General features: G+C 38.3%; 1 protein-coding gene across 2 annotated transcripts in view; it reads right to left on the bottom strand.

Annotated features, from left to right (window-relative positions):
- Positions 1-763: 763 nt before the first annotated feature.
- Positions 764-13,515, bottom strand: part of myh10 (myosin, heavy chain 10, non-muscle) — a 63,539-nt gene continuing 50,787 nt past the window's right edge. For both annotated transcript variants that reach the window (XM_058777911.1, XM_058777912.1), the window contains 22 exons: positions 13,284-13,392; positions 12,973-13,104; positions 12,460-12,666; positions 12,118-12,255; positions 11,875-11,998; positions 11,613-11,784; positions 10,560-10,772; positions 9,886-10,030; positions 9,469-9,675; positions 8,681-8,785; positions 8,370-8,522; positions 7,851-8,099; positions 6,998-7,210; positions 6,214-6,426; positions 5,866-6,027; positions 5,477-5,605; positions 5,256-5,344; positions 4,728-4,851; positions 4,334-4,542; positions 4,118-4,226; positions 3,372-3,544; positions 764-2,292 (listed from right to left, as the gene is read on the bottom strand). In XM_058777911.1, coding sequence (XP_058633894.1) covers positions 2,157-2,292; positions 3,372-3,544; positions 4,118-4,226; positions 4,334-4,542; positions 4,728-4,851; positions 5,256-5,344; positions 5,477-5,605; positions 5,866-6,027; positions 6,214-6,426; positions 6,998-7,210; positions 7,851-8,099; positions 8,370-8,522; positions 8,681-8,785; positions 9,469-9,675; positions 9,886-10,030; positions 10,560-10,772; positions 11,613-11,784; positions 11,875-11,998; positions 12,118-12,255; positions 12,460-12,666; positions 12,973-13,104; positions 13,284-13,392 — 3,511 coding nt within the window. In that variant the 3' untranslated portion in view covers positions 764-2,156. The remainder of the gene's footprint in view (positions 2,293-3,371; positions 3,545-4,117; positions 4,227-4,333; positions 4,543-4,727; positions 4,852-5,255; positions 5,345-5,476; positions 5,606-5,865; positions 6,028-6,213; positions 6,427-6,997; positions 7,211-7,850; positions 8,100-8,369; positions 8,523-8,680; positions 8,786-9,468; positions 9,676-9,885; positions 10,031-10,559; positions 10,773-11,612; positions 11,785-11,874; positions 11,999-12,117; positions 12,256-12,459; positions 12,667-12,972; positions 13,105-13,283; positions 13,393-13,515) is intronic.

Genomic DNA, 13,515 nt, shown 5'->3' with positions numbered 1-13,515 from the left:
TGCATATTACTAATCGAAAATGAAGTAGATACATTTACGGTAAGAAATTTACAAAATATCTTCATGGAACATGATCTTTTCTTTTATTCCAAAAATCATTAGGATATTAAGTAAAATGGATAATTTTGACCCATACAATGTATTTTTGGCTGTTGCTACAAATATACCCCAGCGACTTGAGACTGGTTTTGTGGTCCAGGGTCACATATTATTTTTCATTAATAACATGTAATTGTGCAGTATGTTCACATCTATCGCTATCTATCCACACACAGATAGAAAGACATACATTGTAACATATATTCTATGTCTATACCAAGCATTAAAATAACTCGACCACTATTTAACCTATTAAACCATAATGAACACTGGTCATTCCTTTTTATTTTCAATAAGAAATGAACAAGTTCAGAAACAGGAGAAAGCATGCTTCTTCTACAATGAATGTTTTATTTTTTCCTTTACAAAACTCACTGTCATCTAGAAATAGTTACAGTATACAAGAGAAAAACAAGAGGAGAGACATTTGCAGTTGAACGCCTGGTTGTCAACAGCCAGTCCAATAATAGAAGTGATAATATAGCAATAATAATGATAACTGCAATAATAGTAACGATCATGGATGATAAAGCTTTAAACCAAATGAAATCACGCTTGCTCCTCGCCGCAAGAGGCAGAGGCTTCTTTATATCAAACCAACATTAACACTGATTTCCCTCAGATCTTCATGAGAATACAAGGGATACGAGACCTATATACTGGATATGAGTCCTACCAGAGTAAAATACAAAGAACAACAAAAAGGGTTACATAGCATTTTATTTCAATTGCCTTCAGCCAGTTTTGCCTTCATATTAGCGTTTCTTCATTACTGATACATGACATACTTTCATGGATGTTTTCTAATTAGTGTCTAAGGCACTTTAAGAAACACGTCATTAAATGCTAAGAGTGGAACAGGTTAGTACGCTTTCCGTTCATCCTCTTAATACTAGTGTTCAGCTATACTCGCCACTAAACTCCCAGTCTTGAGTTACGAAAATTCAGTCAAGTGCCTGTGAATTAACGGGATCAATATTTCCAGTTGCTTTCAGCGCTGATCTCTCATTGACGTCTGGACCGTTTCAAACATCTTCCTTTTGGTTTCACTTGTAGTGTATCTAATAGAGCAGCTGGGTTTGAGAAGTACCATCATACTGTCACATATACGGGGAAAAAAAAAAACCCTAAAGAGATTACATATGTAAAGTCATGTATGCTTCATCTTGACGTGCATTTGCATCCAGAATACTTCATATTTCCTTTCCAGTTGAAATGGCCTTTTATGGCTTTCTTACAATGTGCAGTTAAAGGGCAATCCGCGATTACATCCCAATTCCTAAAACGCAAACCACCTCCCAAATAAGATGAAACAGGCCTGGAGCTAAATGAAGATAAACACGCAGGATTTCTTGTGTTTTAACTATTTAATGTGTTTAAATGTTAATGAGATGCTGAAGCGAGCAGCTTTTTCACAGTTTTTCCTTTTCTTTTCTGGTCCGATTCAGATCCGGTCCAGTGCCACAGGACTTTTTTTTTTATTTTTCCATTTAGTGTTGGCTTGTAGCGAACGAGCAGCACATGCATCTCTATCGACCCAAAATCTGCAGACCGTGCTTATTTGGAGAACTGTACTGTACAACTAAGATCCAATCCGTCACGTTTGCTTAGCTAGCTGATGGTTTTACATCATTAAACTAGATTGGAGTGAACACTTTCATTGCACGCTCTTATGAATGAGCATATTCATGTACAAAAAGCAAAGTTTGACATTTAAAATGCACTTCTATAGTGTGTTCTGTCGTGAGCGCGGTATTTTGTAGGCTACAGTTGCAGGAAACACTAATTGGCGTGTGTTCGCTCGGGCTTGAAGCATCTTGTATTTAGAATAAGGCAGAGTTGATGCTCCCTTGGTAGGGAGGGGATAGAAATGGAGGTTTGAGGGTAGCTTATGTCTGAGTGTGTGTGTGTGTATGTGGAAGTGTTAGTGTAGTTGTGTGTTTACATCGTTCACTGGCCCTCTTTCTGTACCACGGACCCCAAATAGCTAAAGGAGAAGAATGAGGTGCTGGAGGAGGAAGCAGTGGGGCTGGATGACCACAGGAGGGCGCTGTGCTCTACTCCGCTTGAGCCGGCGGGTTCTCGTTCAGGTCGCTGGCCTTGCTGTCGGCGTCGTCGTCAGAAAATTCCCCTTCCATCTGCAGCTGCCTGCGGCCAGAACGGCTTGAGGAGAAGCTAACAGGACCTCCTCGCCTGCAGGAAACAGGAAATAAGGCATTAGAGCGCATTACTCAGCACTCTATATCCTATTATAGTATTAATATTTTGAATGATCTTTTATTTTTTCTATTTTTAGCTTTCGTAATTTTGTTATAGTTTGTCATTTAAAAAAAAAAAAAAAAATCCTTCTATCTAGCACCATTTTTATTTCAGTTTAGTAATTTTATGTGCTTTAGTCATTTTTATTAGTTTAAAAATATATTTTTTTATTTAGCATTTTATTTCGCATTAGTAATTTTATGCGAGCTTGTCATCTTTTTATAAATGTATTTAGCATTAATTTATTTTTATTTCAGTTTCAGTAATTTGTTAGGTGCTTTTATCATTTTTATACCTTTTTTTTTTAAATTAATTCTACTAAGCATTAATTTATTTTAATTTTAAAATGTAGGTAATTTTGTTATGAGCTTTTATCATTTTCATAAATTTTTAATTGTATTTAGCATTAATATATTTTAATTTTAGTTTTAGTATTTTGTTATGTGCTTGTCCTTTTTATTCGTTTTTAAAAAACATTTCTATTTAGCATGTATTTATTTTATTTCGCTTCAGTAATTTTATGGGCATTTGACTTTTTATATTTGTATTTAGCATTCATTTATTTTATTTCCGCTTTAGTAATTTGTTAGGTGCTTTTATCATTGTTATACTTATTTATTTATTTTTATTTAGCATTAATTCAGTTTTAGTTTTAGTGATTTTAGTACTTTAACTTAAATGAAAATTAGAAATGTAAAATAAATATTTCTAATCTAATATTTATATTTTATTTAATTTCAGCCTTATTTCAATTTCTGAAAATGATTTTTATAGCTTTAGGTTTTGTTATCAATAGCAACACTGACCCAACCTACAAATGTAAATTAATTTTTACAACAGTGTCTGAAATGGCAGTGAATATCAGCACCGTTATGCTCCTCAACTGACTGCGTCTTTATTAAACAGTAGGGCACGATTTGAATGCACAAATAAACAGACAAACTGATACAAGGATCTAAAGTATTGCAATATATCAATATCAATGTGTGATTGTACTGGCACAGCCCCTGTACCTGAGGCGGTTTTTGAGCGTGTTGACCTCTCGGCTCAGACCCTCACTAGCTTCGGTGGCATCGTCCAGCTCCCTCTGCAGCTTCCTGCGGGAGGCGTTCGCTCGAGTCGCCTCTTCCTCAGCCTCCTCCAGCTGCCTCTTCAACTGCTTCATGCGGGAGTTTGCCTTCTCCATCTAAAGACAGACAGCAAATCTGAATCTCAGATTTCTCTCTTATGAGAGAAAAGCAACTAACTACAATTTATTGTGCATTATGTTTAAGGCTGTAAATCTGAAATTGAATTTAGCTCTGAGGGCAAAGTGGTTCGCAACCTGTTTCAATTTATGTAATAATTGAGCAGCAATTCTGAAGGATCATGTGACACTGAAGACTGGAGTAATGATGCTACAAATTTAGTTTTGCCATCACAAGATTAAATTACATGTTTTAAAATAGAAAACAGTTATTTAAAATTGTAATAATTTTGCACAATATAACTTTTTACTGTAAAAAGTTTCTCCAAAAAATCTGTCCAGTAGCTTGGTAGCATAGTTTTGGAAAAAAGACTTAATGCTATAAAAGCAGCCAATCAGAAAATGGAAATCTTTATATTTTGCCATTTTATAGGTATCAGATGTTTCATAAACAGCCCATGGAAATACTGCCTGAAGCTTGGAAAGTGGTAACTCTGTTTAATTTATTCAGCTTAAGCAGCTGGGGACCTAGCACACTTTGAGAGCGAAGATTAGGACTTGGGTTACATTCACCTGCTCTTTGTACTGGTCAGCATGGCGACGCTCATCCTCCACTTGCATGAACACCTCCTTGAGTTTCTTCTCTGTGCGACGCACAATCTTATTGGCTGCAGCTCTCTCCCTGTGAAGCGCACAGATCATACACCATTGCCAAAACACGAGTTAGTGCCAATGGTTTTTGTTCAGTCAGAATGTGGCATTAATTGGTTTCTTTTCACTGTTGCATACTTTGCTTCCTGTTCAAGCTGCTCCTCTAGCTGGATAATCTTGGCCTCCAGGGCGGCGATAGAGGCCTTGAACTTTGATTTGATGGATCCCTCAAGTTCCTGCAGTTTGGCCTTCAAATCTTTGTTTTGCCGCTCCAGCTGCTGACGGGCGTTCTCGCTCTTCTGGGCGGCACTGCGCTCTCCCGCCAGCTCTGTGTTCAGGGTATCCACCTGAAATACAGACACAACAGCTGTTACTAAAGACGTGACGTGATGTGACAAATGTAGCCAGGAATGCTTATGAAGATAACAATTAGACATCTTGCAAAGATCACAAGCACAAAGGCCATGTTGACAAGTTTAACTGTGTTGAAAAAAGCTTAATCATAATTACAGCAGCTTCCTCAACACCGCACCTGCATAGTGGTCTTGCGGAAGCGGTCGTTCAGGAGCTCCATGTTGCCCTGTTCCTCCTCTAGCTCTTCCTCCAGCTGGGAGATACGAGCCTCCAGCCTCCGCTTCTCATCCAAGAGGGCAGCCCTGAAGGAATGAATATGAATGAAGTATAAAACTTGTGTCTGATAAACCTACAAACAGAGGAGCAAATGATCCAACAGCAGAATACATCTAAGTCAGCATGAAATAGAAATTGTGATGTTTGGAAATTAAAAAAAAAATTTTTTTTTATCTTCCCTACTATCATGTATATCCAAGTGAAATGCCTTTTCAAATAAAAAAAAAAAAAAAAAGAAAAAAAAGAAATGAAGGGCCAGACTTAGTTTTGTTCATTGGAAAATTGATAAATCCCTTATAGGCATTGCAACATTCCATCGTCTATTCATTTTGATTTAAAATCGGTTTCACTCTTAAATACATCACAATTCTCAATTAAACTGACTTCCGGTTTACACTGACTTTGAGAGGTTTGCAGCACAATGACTCACTTTCCAGAGGCACTGTTGGAAATCTCATCCGCAAGCTCATCTCTTTCCTGTTCAGCATGGCGTCGGGCTCTCTCTGAAGATGCCAGGTCCTAAAATCACAACCAAACCATAAACAAAGACTGGCCACTTTAACTAATACCATTTAAAACTGAAAAAAAAAAAACAAGCAACAGATTCTTCATAAAGGCTTTTTTCAAATGTGTATTTCAGCGTCGGCTCACCTCTTGTAGCTGCAGAATCTCCGCCTCGAGACTCTTGAGCTTCTTCTCATTCTCCTTAGACTGAGCGAAGATCTCATCACGAGAAGTGCGCGCCTCCTCCAGCTCCCTCTGGTAGTCCTTCATCTGGGCCTGGATGAAAACCGAGAAATGTTGCCATTTGTTCTTCTCACATTTTGTCACATCACTGTACTGACTATGACCCAAAATATAAAGTCTCAGCAACGCAGTCAATTATGTAGACATCTGTGTCACTACTAAAAGACTGACGCAATTGGAGCTTGTGAGGATAAACAGATTATGCTAACAGTGAATGAGTCATTTTTTGCATTATCATTACTGTGTCATCACATTTCTGTGCATGAACAGCAGCATTCTGGAAAAGATTCTACCTGGAGTTTGCGTAGCTGTTTAATGGCTTCATCACGGGCCTTGTTTGCAGCCTCGATCTGAGCTTCCACATCTTTGAGGTCCATCTCCAGTTTCTTCTTGGCAGCTACAGCAAGAGCTCTCTGCTTCCTTTCATCTTCAAGCTCCGCCTCCATCTCACGCACCTGAAGGAACATGGATCAAAAATCTATATCAAACAGGTTTACTCCGAGTAAAAACTATGGCAGACTGTCAGACTTATTTATTGATGAAAACAGGTACCAGTGAATATACCACTTTTAATCTTAAAAAATGAATAATCTACATGTCCAAATGGTTTGTAATCCTCAAAAATGATAGATTCCACCCACCTGTTTGACCAGTGCCCTCTTCTTCTCCTCATTCTGCTCATCTCTGGCCTGCAGGTCTCGGTCAAACTGGGCCTTCATGGCCTGCATGTTGACCTCCAGACGCAGCTTGGCATCCTCTGTGGCCTGTAGCTCGTCCTCCAGCTCCTCTAGCTGAGTGCGCATCTCCTCCACCTGCTGCTCCAGAGTGCGTTTGGATTTCTCCAGCTCATGCACCTACAGATAACAGGCCGTAAATAAATACACAGTGACTATCATAACCACTCGTGATCAAGTGCCAAATTATAAAACCAGGATCCAGTTTTCTAGTTATTCATGATTACTAATAGAGAATGCTGAGGAATATTTTCCAGACCACTTTTAACATTATGACATTTCTAGACCTGGAAATTTTTCCAGTTTTCTGTCCAAATTTTAATTTTATTTGTTTTTTTTTGCTACTATGTTTGCCACGGCACTCTGAGTAGATCCTGAGAGTGAAAATTCATTAGTCCAAAATCTTGCTCTAAACATGCATATGTTGTGACTGGCTGATTTTGTCACTTTGCTAAGTATTCTGTTGTCAGTGATGACAGGCAAATTACTTGACACCTGAAACTTGTTGCATCACACTTAGTTATCACATGCTGTAGGGTGTCAGCACAGTACAAGGTCTCAAAACAAAAACAGCCAACAAAATCTGCTGTTTACAAAACACCAAAGGTTCTTTAAACATCATGATGATGAATCCAAACATAACCACATACGTAATATAACAGCACAAACGTCCAGTAACATACTGACTTACATTCTTGCCTACGTCATCCTTGGAACTCATCAGATCCTCCATCTCAGCTCTGAGCTGCTTGTTGAGTCTCTCAAATTCCTCTTTAGCCTCCAGAGCTTCATCCAGGGCTCGGGCAATAGACAGAGCTTTGGTTTCCTTCTCTCTCGCCTCGGCCTCCGCACGGTCCCTCTCTTCAGCGTAACGTGCAGAGATGGTCTTCTCCTCCGCCAGCATCTAACAAACATCAACAAATGATTTTGTTAGATTTTTTCATAATTATTAACAAATGTTTTTCATGAGAACGTAATGATTATTTTAAAAATTGAAATTACAATTTAGCATTATATAAAAAAGTTAAAAGCTTAAAGTTCACTTAAAAATGTAAATGATAAAAATCAGTTGGTAACCCTCATATTGTTGCAAACCTACAAGACTTCTGTTCATCTTTCAAATACAAATTAAGATATTTTATATGAAACCTGTAAGATTTCTGTCCAACCATTGAAAGTACATTCCACTAAAACTTTGATGCTTCAAAAAGTTCATAAAGATATAAAAGTTGGTTCTCACACATCAAGAAAGCATGTTTGAGCTTCTATATATGTGCATTGATCAGAGTTTATTGATCAATAAAAAAAACCTACATTAAATTGTGTTTTCAGAAGTCTTGGATTAAATTAAGCTTTGAAACTTCAAAAGTTTTGAAACTTTCAATAGAAGGACAGAACATCAGGTCTGATTAAAAATCTCTTCATTTATTTTTTCGAAGAGGTGTGAAAAGTCTTATGGTTTTGGAATGATATGAGGAAGAGTAAATGACAGAAATTTAATTTTTGGGTGAAAAAAATTTAATTTTAACCAAAACAATTCATACCTGGTCAAACTTCTTCTGTTTCTTCTCCAAGTTTGAGACGATCTGTCTCTGGTGGTCCAAGTCCACCATAAGGTCATCAAGCTCCTGCTGCAGCCTGTTCTTCGTTTTCTCCAACTTGTCGTAAGCGATGGCCTTCTCCTCCAGTTTCTGACTGGTCCCCTCCATGTCCTTCTGCAGCTTCCTCTTGACCTCCTCCAGGCCTTCAAGAGTTCCCACATCATCCTCCAGCTTTTTCTTGGTCTCCACCAGCTGTCCAAGAAAGGAGTGCATTTACTTTCAAATGTTTAAGTAGTAAATGGTACATCTGATTTCCTTTCTGAACAGAAGTCTGAAAATTACACTTTTACATAACCCACTTTTGGTCCTCAAATACGACAGGCTTTTGTGAGGTTCTAGCCAACATGTCACTGGTAGAGTAAAACACGTCAATATTGAACGTGTTAACTGATGTGCAAGATGTTGATATAAACTGACTTGCCATCTGCCCTAATAAAAAAAATATGAAGTGATTGCACATACCTGGGATTGTAGTGTTGCCAGTTGTTTCTCCAGGTTTCTTCGCGCCTCCTCTTCCTCCTCCTGCTGCTCCAGAAGGCTGTTCTTCTCCTCCTCCAGTTGACGGATACGGCTGCTCAGGTTCAGCTTCTGACGTGTCTCCTCTTGAAGCAGCTCCTATATCCACAATATTAATCAATCATGACTCAATCACATCGCACGCACCTTTTCTGTAAAAAGTCTATCTATTGTTTTTATTAATTATCTATTGTTTTATTATTCTGTCATTGCTTCATCTACTCTTGCAGGGCTTCCTGTTTGCAGAGACGTATTACCTGAGTGTCCTGAAGCTGACTCTCTAGGCTGGAGGCATCTTTGGCCAGCTTAATTCCCTTTTTCTCAGCATCTTCCAATAGAGCAGAAACATTGTCCAGTTCCGTCTGCAACAAATGACAAATAAATAAATGTGCAGTAGAGCGATATTTCACAAGTACCCTCGATTCTGATCTATTTAAGGTTGCTTTCACAATTGGTTTGACCGCCTGGTCTGAACCGAATAATTACAATTAATTTTAATAATTGCAAATTTAATGATTGCAGGTCTCATGAAACTCGGAGTCAAAATTTAACAGAACTGCTTAATTCTGTGTAGCAAATAAATGTTTGTTTTAAAAGTAAATGATTAAAATTGGGCTTTAAAAAAAGCTTCAGGTTTGCAGGGGTACACAATGTTGCAATTATATACCAATATGACTATAAAATCATATATGAAATTGTTTATTATATATAATAATAATTGAATAGTACACACGCTAATATTTATTTAATAGCAATTTGTAATTTTATTTAATAATAATTACAATTAATTACAATAATTGCTAATTTAATGATTGCAATTTGATCAAGCCATAATCGTGATTTGTTTTATTTTGATTAACTGTGCAGCCCTTATTACAGCCATGATTTCAGTCTGCAAAAAACAATGAAACAACAGTCATCTGTAGTGTGTGAGGGAGGAGGGAGTGTAACAGTATTTCACAGAACTAGGTGTAACAGAAATGATTCTGATATGAAGTGTAACAGAACTCACTTGTAGTTTGTGACACAGTCTGACAACACTGACCTGTAGTTTGTGGGAACGGTCTGAAAGCTCTCCTTTAACCTTCTCTCCCTCGCTGAAGCGGGCCATGAAGTCCTGCAGCTGAGCCTCAAGTTTCTTTCTCTTGTGCTCAGATTCAGACTTGGCTTGCTGCAAACTCTTCACCTCATTGGTCAGCTCCTTATTATCACTATCCAGAGTCTGTTTGTTTTTCTCCAGATTTGACTTCACCTAATGTTGACAGACAGACAGTGTGAGAGAGAGCCAGATTTTGCCTGAACTGTATCAACAGGAGACCATACCATATTCAATCACTGAACGAGGAAATGAATTCCAAACACATCATTCTGACAGCAGACTGGCAGCGTTCCAGTCGAGACATTAGAACTGAAATCCCTCACTACAGTAATGAGTCATTTATTCTTCATCTCTGTGGCTTACTCTCTTGGCCTGCTCCAGCTGCTCAGAGATCTCCTCCAGAGCTGTGCCGTGCCTCTGTCTCATCTCCTGGATCTGAGATTCATGGTTTTTCATCTCATCATCGATGGCCTTCTTCAGCTCTGCCACCTCCTGCTCTCGTTTGGTCCTTCGTGAGCAAAAGACACATTATTAGGCAAGACACATTTGAGGAGAAAGGTTCAGATTTCAATTAGCTTAATCTGGCTTAAATGGCTCTCCACTTACATTACCAAAAGACTCATTTTCAATAGTCAACCGTAGAAAAATGTTGTCACCAAGGTTTTAGCATAGTTTTGATATTTCTTATTTTTTCCCCACATAAAAACAAAAATTCTGTCCTCATTTACTCATCCTCCACACTTTGCAAACCTGTATAAGTTTCTTTCTTCTGCTGAGCATAAAATAATATATTTTGAAGAATGTTGGTAACCAAACAGTTGACTGTAGCTATTGATTTCCATAGTATGGAAAAAAAAAATACTATGCAAGTCAATGGCTACCGTCAACTGTTCAGTTACCAACATTCTTTAAAAGGTTTGAAACAAGTGAAGGGTAAGTAAATGACATAATTTTCATTTTCGGGTGAATTATGCCTTTAAAAATTTGTTCCATTTTGTGGTCATGATAAATTTAGTTCCTGATGCAGACTCTTGTACCTCAGCTCCTGCTGGGCGGCAGTGGTGTCCAGGGTGTCTTCCAGCTCAGTCTTGAGAGCCTCCAGTTCCTCACTCAGGTCTCTCTTGAGTTTCTCAGCTTTGTTTCTGGCTGCTTTCTCAGATTCCAGATCCTCCTGGAGCTCAGCTAGCTGGGCCTGCAGCTCCCGCACTTGCTTCAGAGCGTTGTTCTTCTGAGCGACCTCCTCATCACCTCTGTGGAGCAACAAACATAAGCAAAGATTATTAACAAAACTATGCATGCTAAATTAAAGGAGTTCTATTCTACACTTTGTTTAAAAACATCTTTCTAATCCTGATTAATTAAATAGTCCTGAAATGAATACTTTTAGTCAGCAAGGACACATTAAATTGGTCACATGTAACAATAAAAAGTTTTATAATGTCACAAAAGTTTTCTAGGTAACACTTTATTTCAAGGTGTCCTTGTTACAGGTTACATGTACTTGCTATTATAACAACAATTAATTATGCATAATTACATGCAAGTAACCCAAAGCCAAACCCTAATCCTAACCCATATAGTAAGTACATGTGGTTAAATAATATTACTCAGTATTTAAATGTATAATTACACTGTAAAGTGTAACCAATTTCTATCTCACAATCACTTCTTTTAAATTTTAATTATATTTCAAAACATTTAAAATATTTTCACTGTAAAATATTTGCCTTGGTAAACATGACAGATTTAAAATAAAAGAATACAGACTGAATGCCCCTGTTATATATATATATATATATATATATATATATATATATATATATATAAAAATGGGCAAGCATGTTTTTTTTTTGTGTGTTAATGATGTGATGTTGCAACAGCAATGTGATACAAATTTACTAAATTATTTCAGGACTGCACAATGTTAACAAACAAAGGTCAAGAATAAAAACCTTCCATTACTAATATTCCAATTTATATGATGACGTCAACATAACTTGGCCTACCATAAGTTATTGATTTGACATGGTCCGCTAGACGACAGCCAAACTATTTTGTTATTCTGTGTTCCTCAATGAATAGATCTTCACCTGGCCAGTACAGCCTGTAGCTCCTCTTCTTTCTTGGCCAGTTGGATCTTGAGTTCCTCAATCTGGGCCTGCAGCTCAGCTATCTGGTCCTGTAGGTCTGTGGTCTCACCATCCAGCTTTCTTTTGGCTTTCTCAAGCTCCTGCCTAGTTTTCTCCTCTTTCTTCAGACGCTCTGAGGGTCAAACACACACACATAAACATGCAAGACCCACTGCTTTACATTGACTTAAATAAAATGACCCACATTCAACCCAGTCCTCACCTTCCAGGTCTACCATCATCATTTCTTGCTTGTTTTTGACTTTGCCAAGGTTCTTGGCCTTCTCTTCTTCCTCAGCCAGCTGGGAGGTCATCTCACTGACACGGTCCTCTAGGAGTTTTTTCTCCTAAGGTATATAGAGGAAAGGAAGAGCTCAGTTTGCTCCTGCAAAATTCTTCTTAGAGCATTCTTACAACAAAGGCCCTGGGTTGCATTTTGATTAGGCAGTCTGACATCTGCACTGACCTTTAGGAATTTGGAGTTCTGGTCCTCCAACAGCAGAATATCTTCCTCCATCTTTTTTATCTTGGCTTCAGCAGTCACCTTCTCCAACTGAAGCTTCTGTCGGGCAGCCTCTTCTTCATCTAGTTGCTCCTCTAGGTCCTGAAGTCATGCACACACACACACACTTGTGGTTTCTGTACAGCAGTACAGTGTAGGACTTTGTGAGCCTTTTTAGCTAAGTACTTGCTGAATTCATTATTCCAACCCAGAAGTTTTAGATACAGATTTACCATCTAAGAGCTGAGAGAACTATTTTAAGTTTACAGCAGATCAAGGATTTTATTTCCCCAGTTATGTTCTCACCTGTATGTGTGACTGCATTTTCTTCTTCTCATTCTGCAAAGATTGGTTCCTCTCCTCTTCCTCCTCCACACGGGACTCCAGGTCATGAAGAATCTCCTCCAGCTCTTGTTTTTTAGCCACCAGGCGAGCCCTCATCTCTTCAGCTTCAGCAAACAATTCTGTCTCAGCCTGCAGTTGCTCTGCCAAGATGTTTTTCTCCTCCAAGAGCTGAAGCAAACATCAAACCAGATCTATCCTCTGTTTCTACAACATTTTTAGCACACATTTTGGTTGACAGAGTCACTATGATTTTGTAACACTGCAGAAGATCCACTACATTGAATAAAGCCACAGGAGACCACATTATAGTGATTTTGGAAAGCAAAATTATTCAAGTGTGGCCATATACATATATCAGATATGCAACAGTGTCTTTAAATGTGGCTCATTCCATCGGTTATTAGGTTAAAAACATAACACTGAAATAAAACTGTATTTTCAGGAGACAGAGGGAGCAGGTGAGTGTGTGCTAACCTGCTGGTGTTTCCGCTCCATTTCCACCAGTTCGTTCTCTACTTTCACCTGCCTCTCCTTCACTTTAATGAGCTCCTCATCCTTGGCCTGCATTTCTTCCTCCTGACGGGTCACCTGGAGGAGGGGTTTCACCTGCAGAAACGCATGCAATGCATGTCTTAAATAAAAACGATCTGCAACAATACTGCAAATGTGTTTTTAAAGATTCAATTTCTCTTGCAAACACACAGATTTCTTTTAGACAAATATGCAAAACCTGGTCAAATCATTAAAACAGTTATGAAAACTCTCTTTCAAAAACCAAGACCAACCTTGGTGAAGAGTCTCCACCACTGCCAGTGGCGTAGTTTCAGGTAGGCGGCACAGTTTCTCTGCAGGACTTTCAAAGCGCTTAGCTGCTGCTGTTTCTTAGCAAAGGCTCTGAGAAACACAACAGCAGCAGTTCACTGTCAACGTTTCATAAGAATACATTTTATTTTTACACTATAAACAGTAAGAGCTGCATATTACTGCAGCGCCTTTTAGACCATATTTAGATCAGCC

This window comes from Onychostoma macrolepis, chromosome 06 (assembly GCF_012432095.1).
Source record: "Onychostoma macrolepis isolate SWU-2019 chromosome 06, ASM1243209v1, whole genome shotgun sequence".
NCBI classification, from domain to species: domain Eukaryota; kingdom Metazoa; phylum Chordata; class Actinopteri; order Cypriniformes; family Cyprinidae; genus Onychostoma; species Onychostoma macrolepis.
The sequence above is the reverse complement of the archived record's forward strand: the minus strand, read 5'-3'. Positions and strand labels throughout refer to the sequence as shown.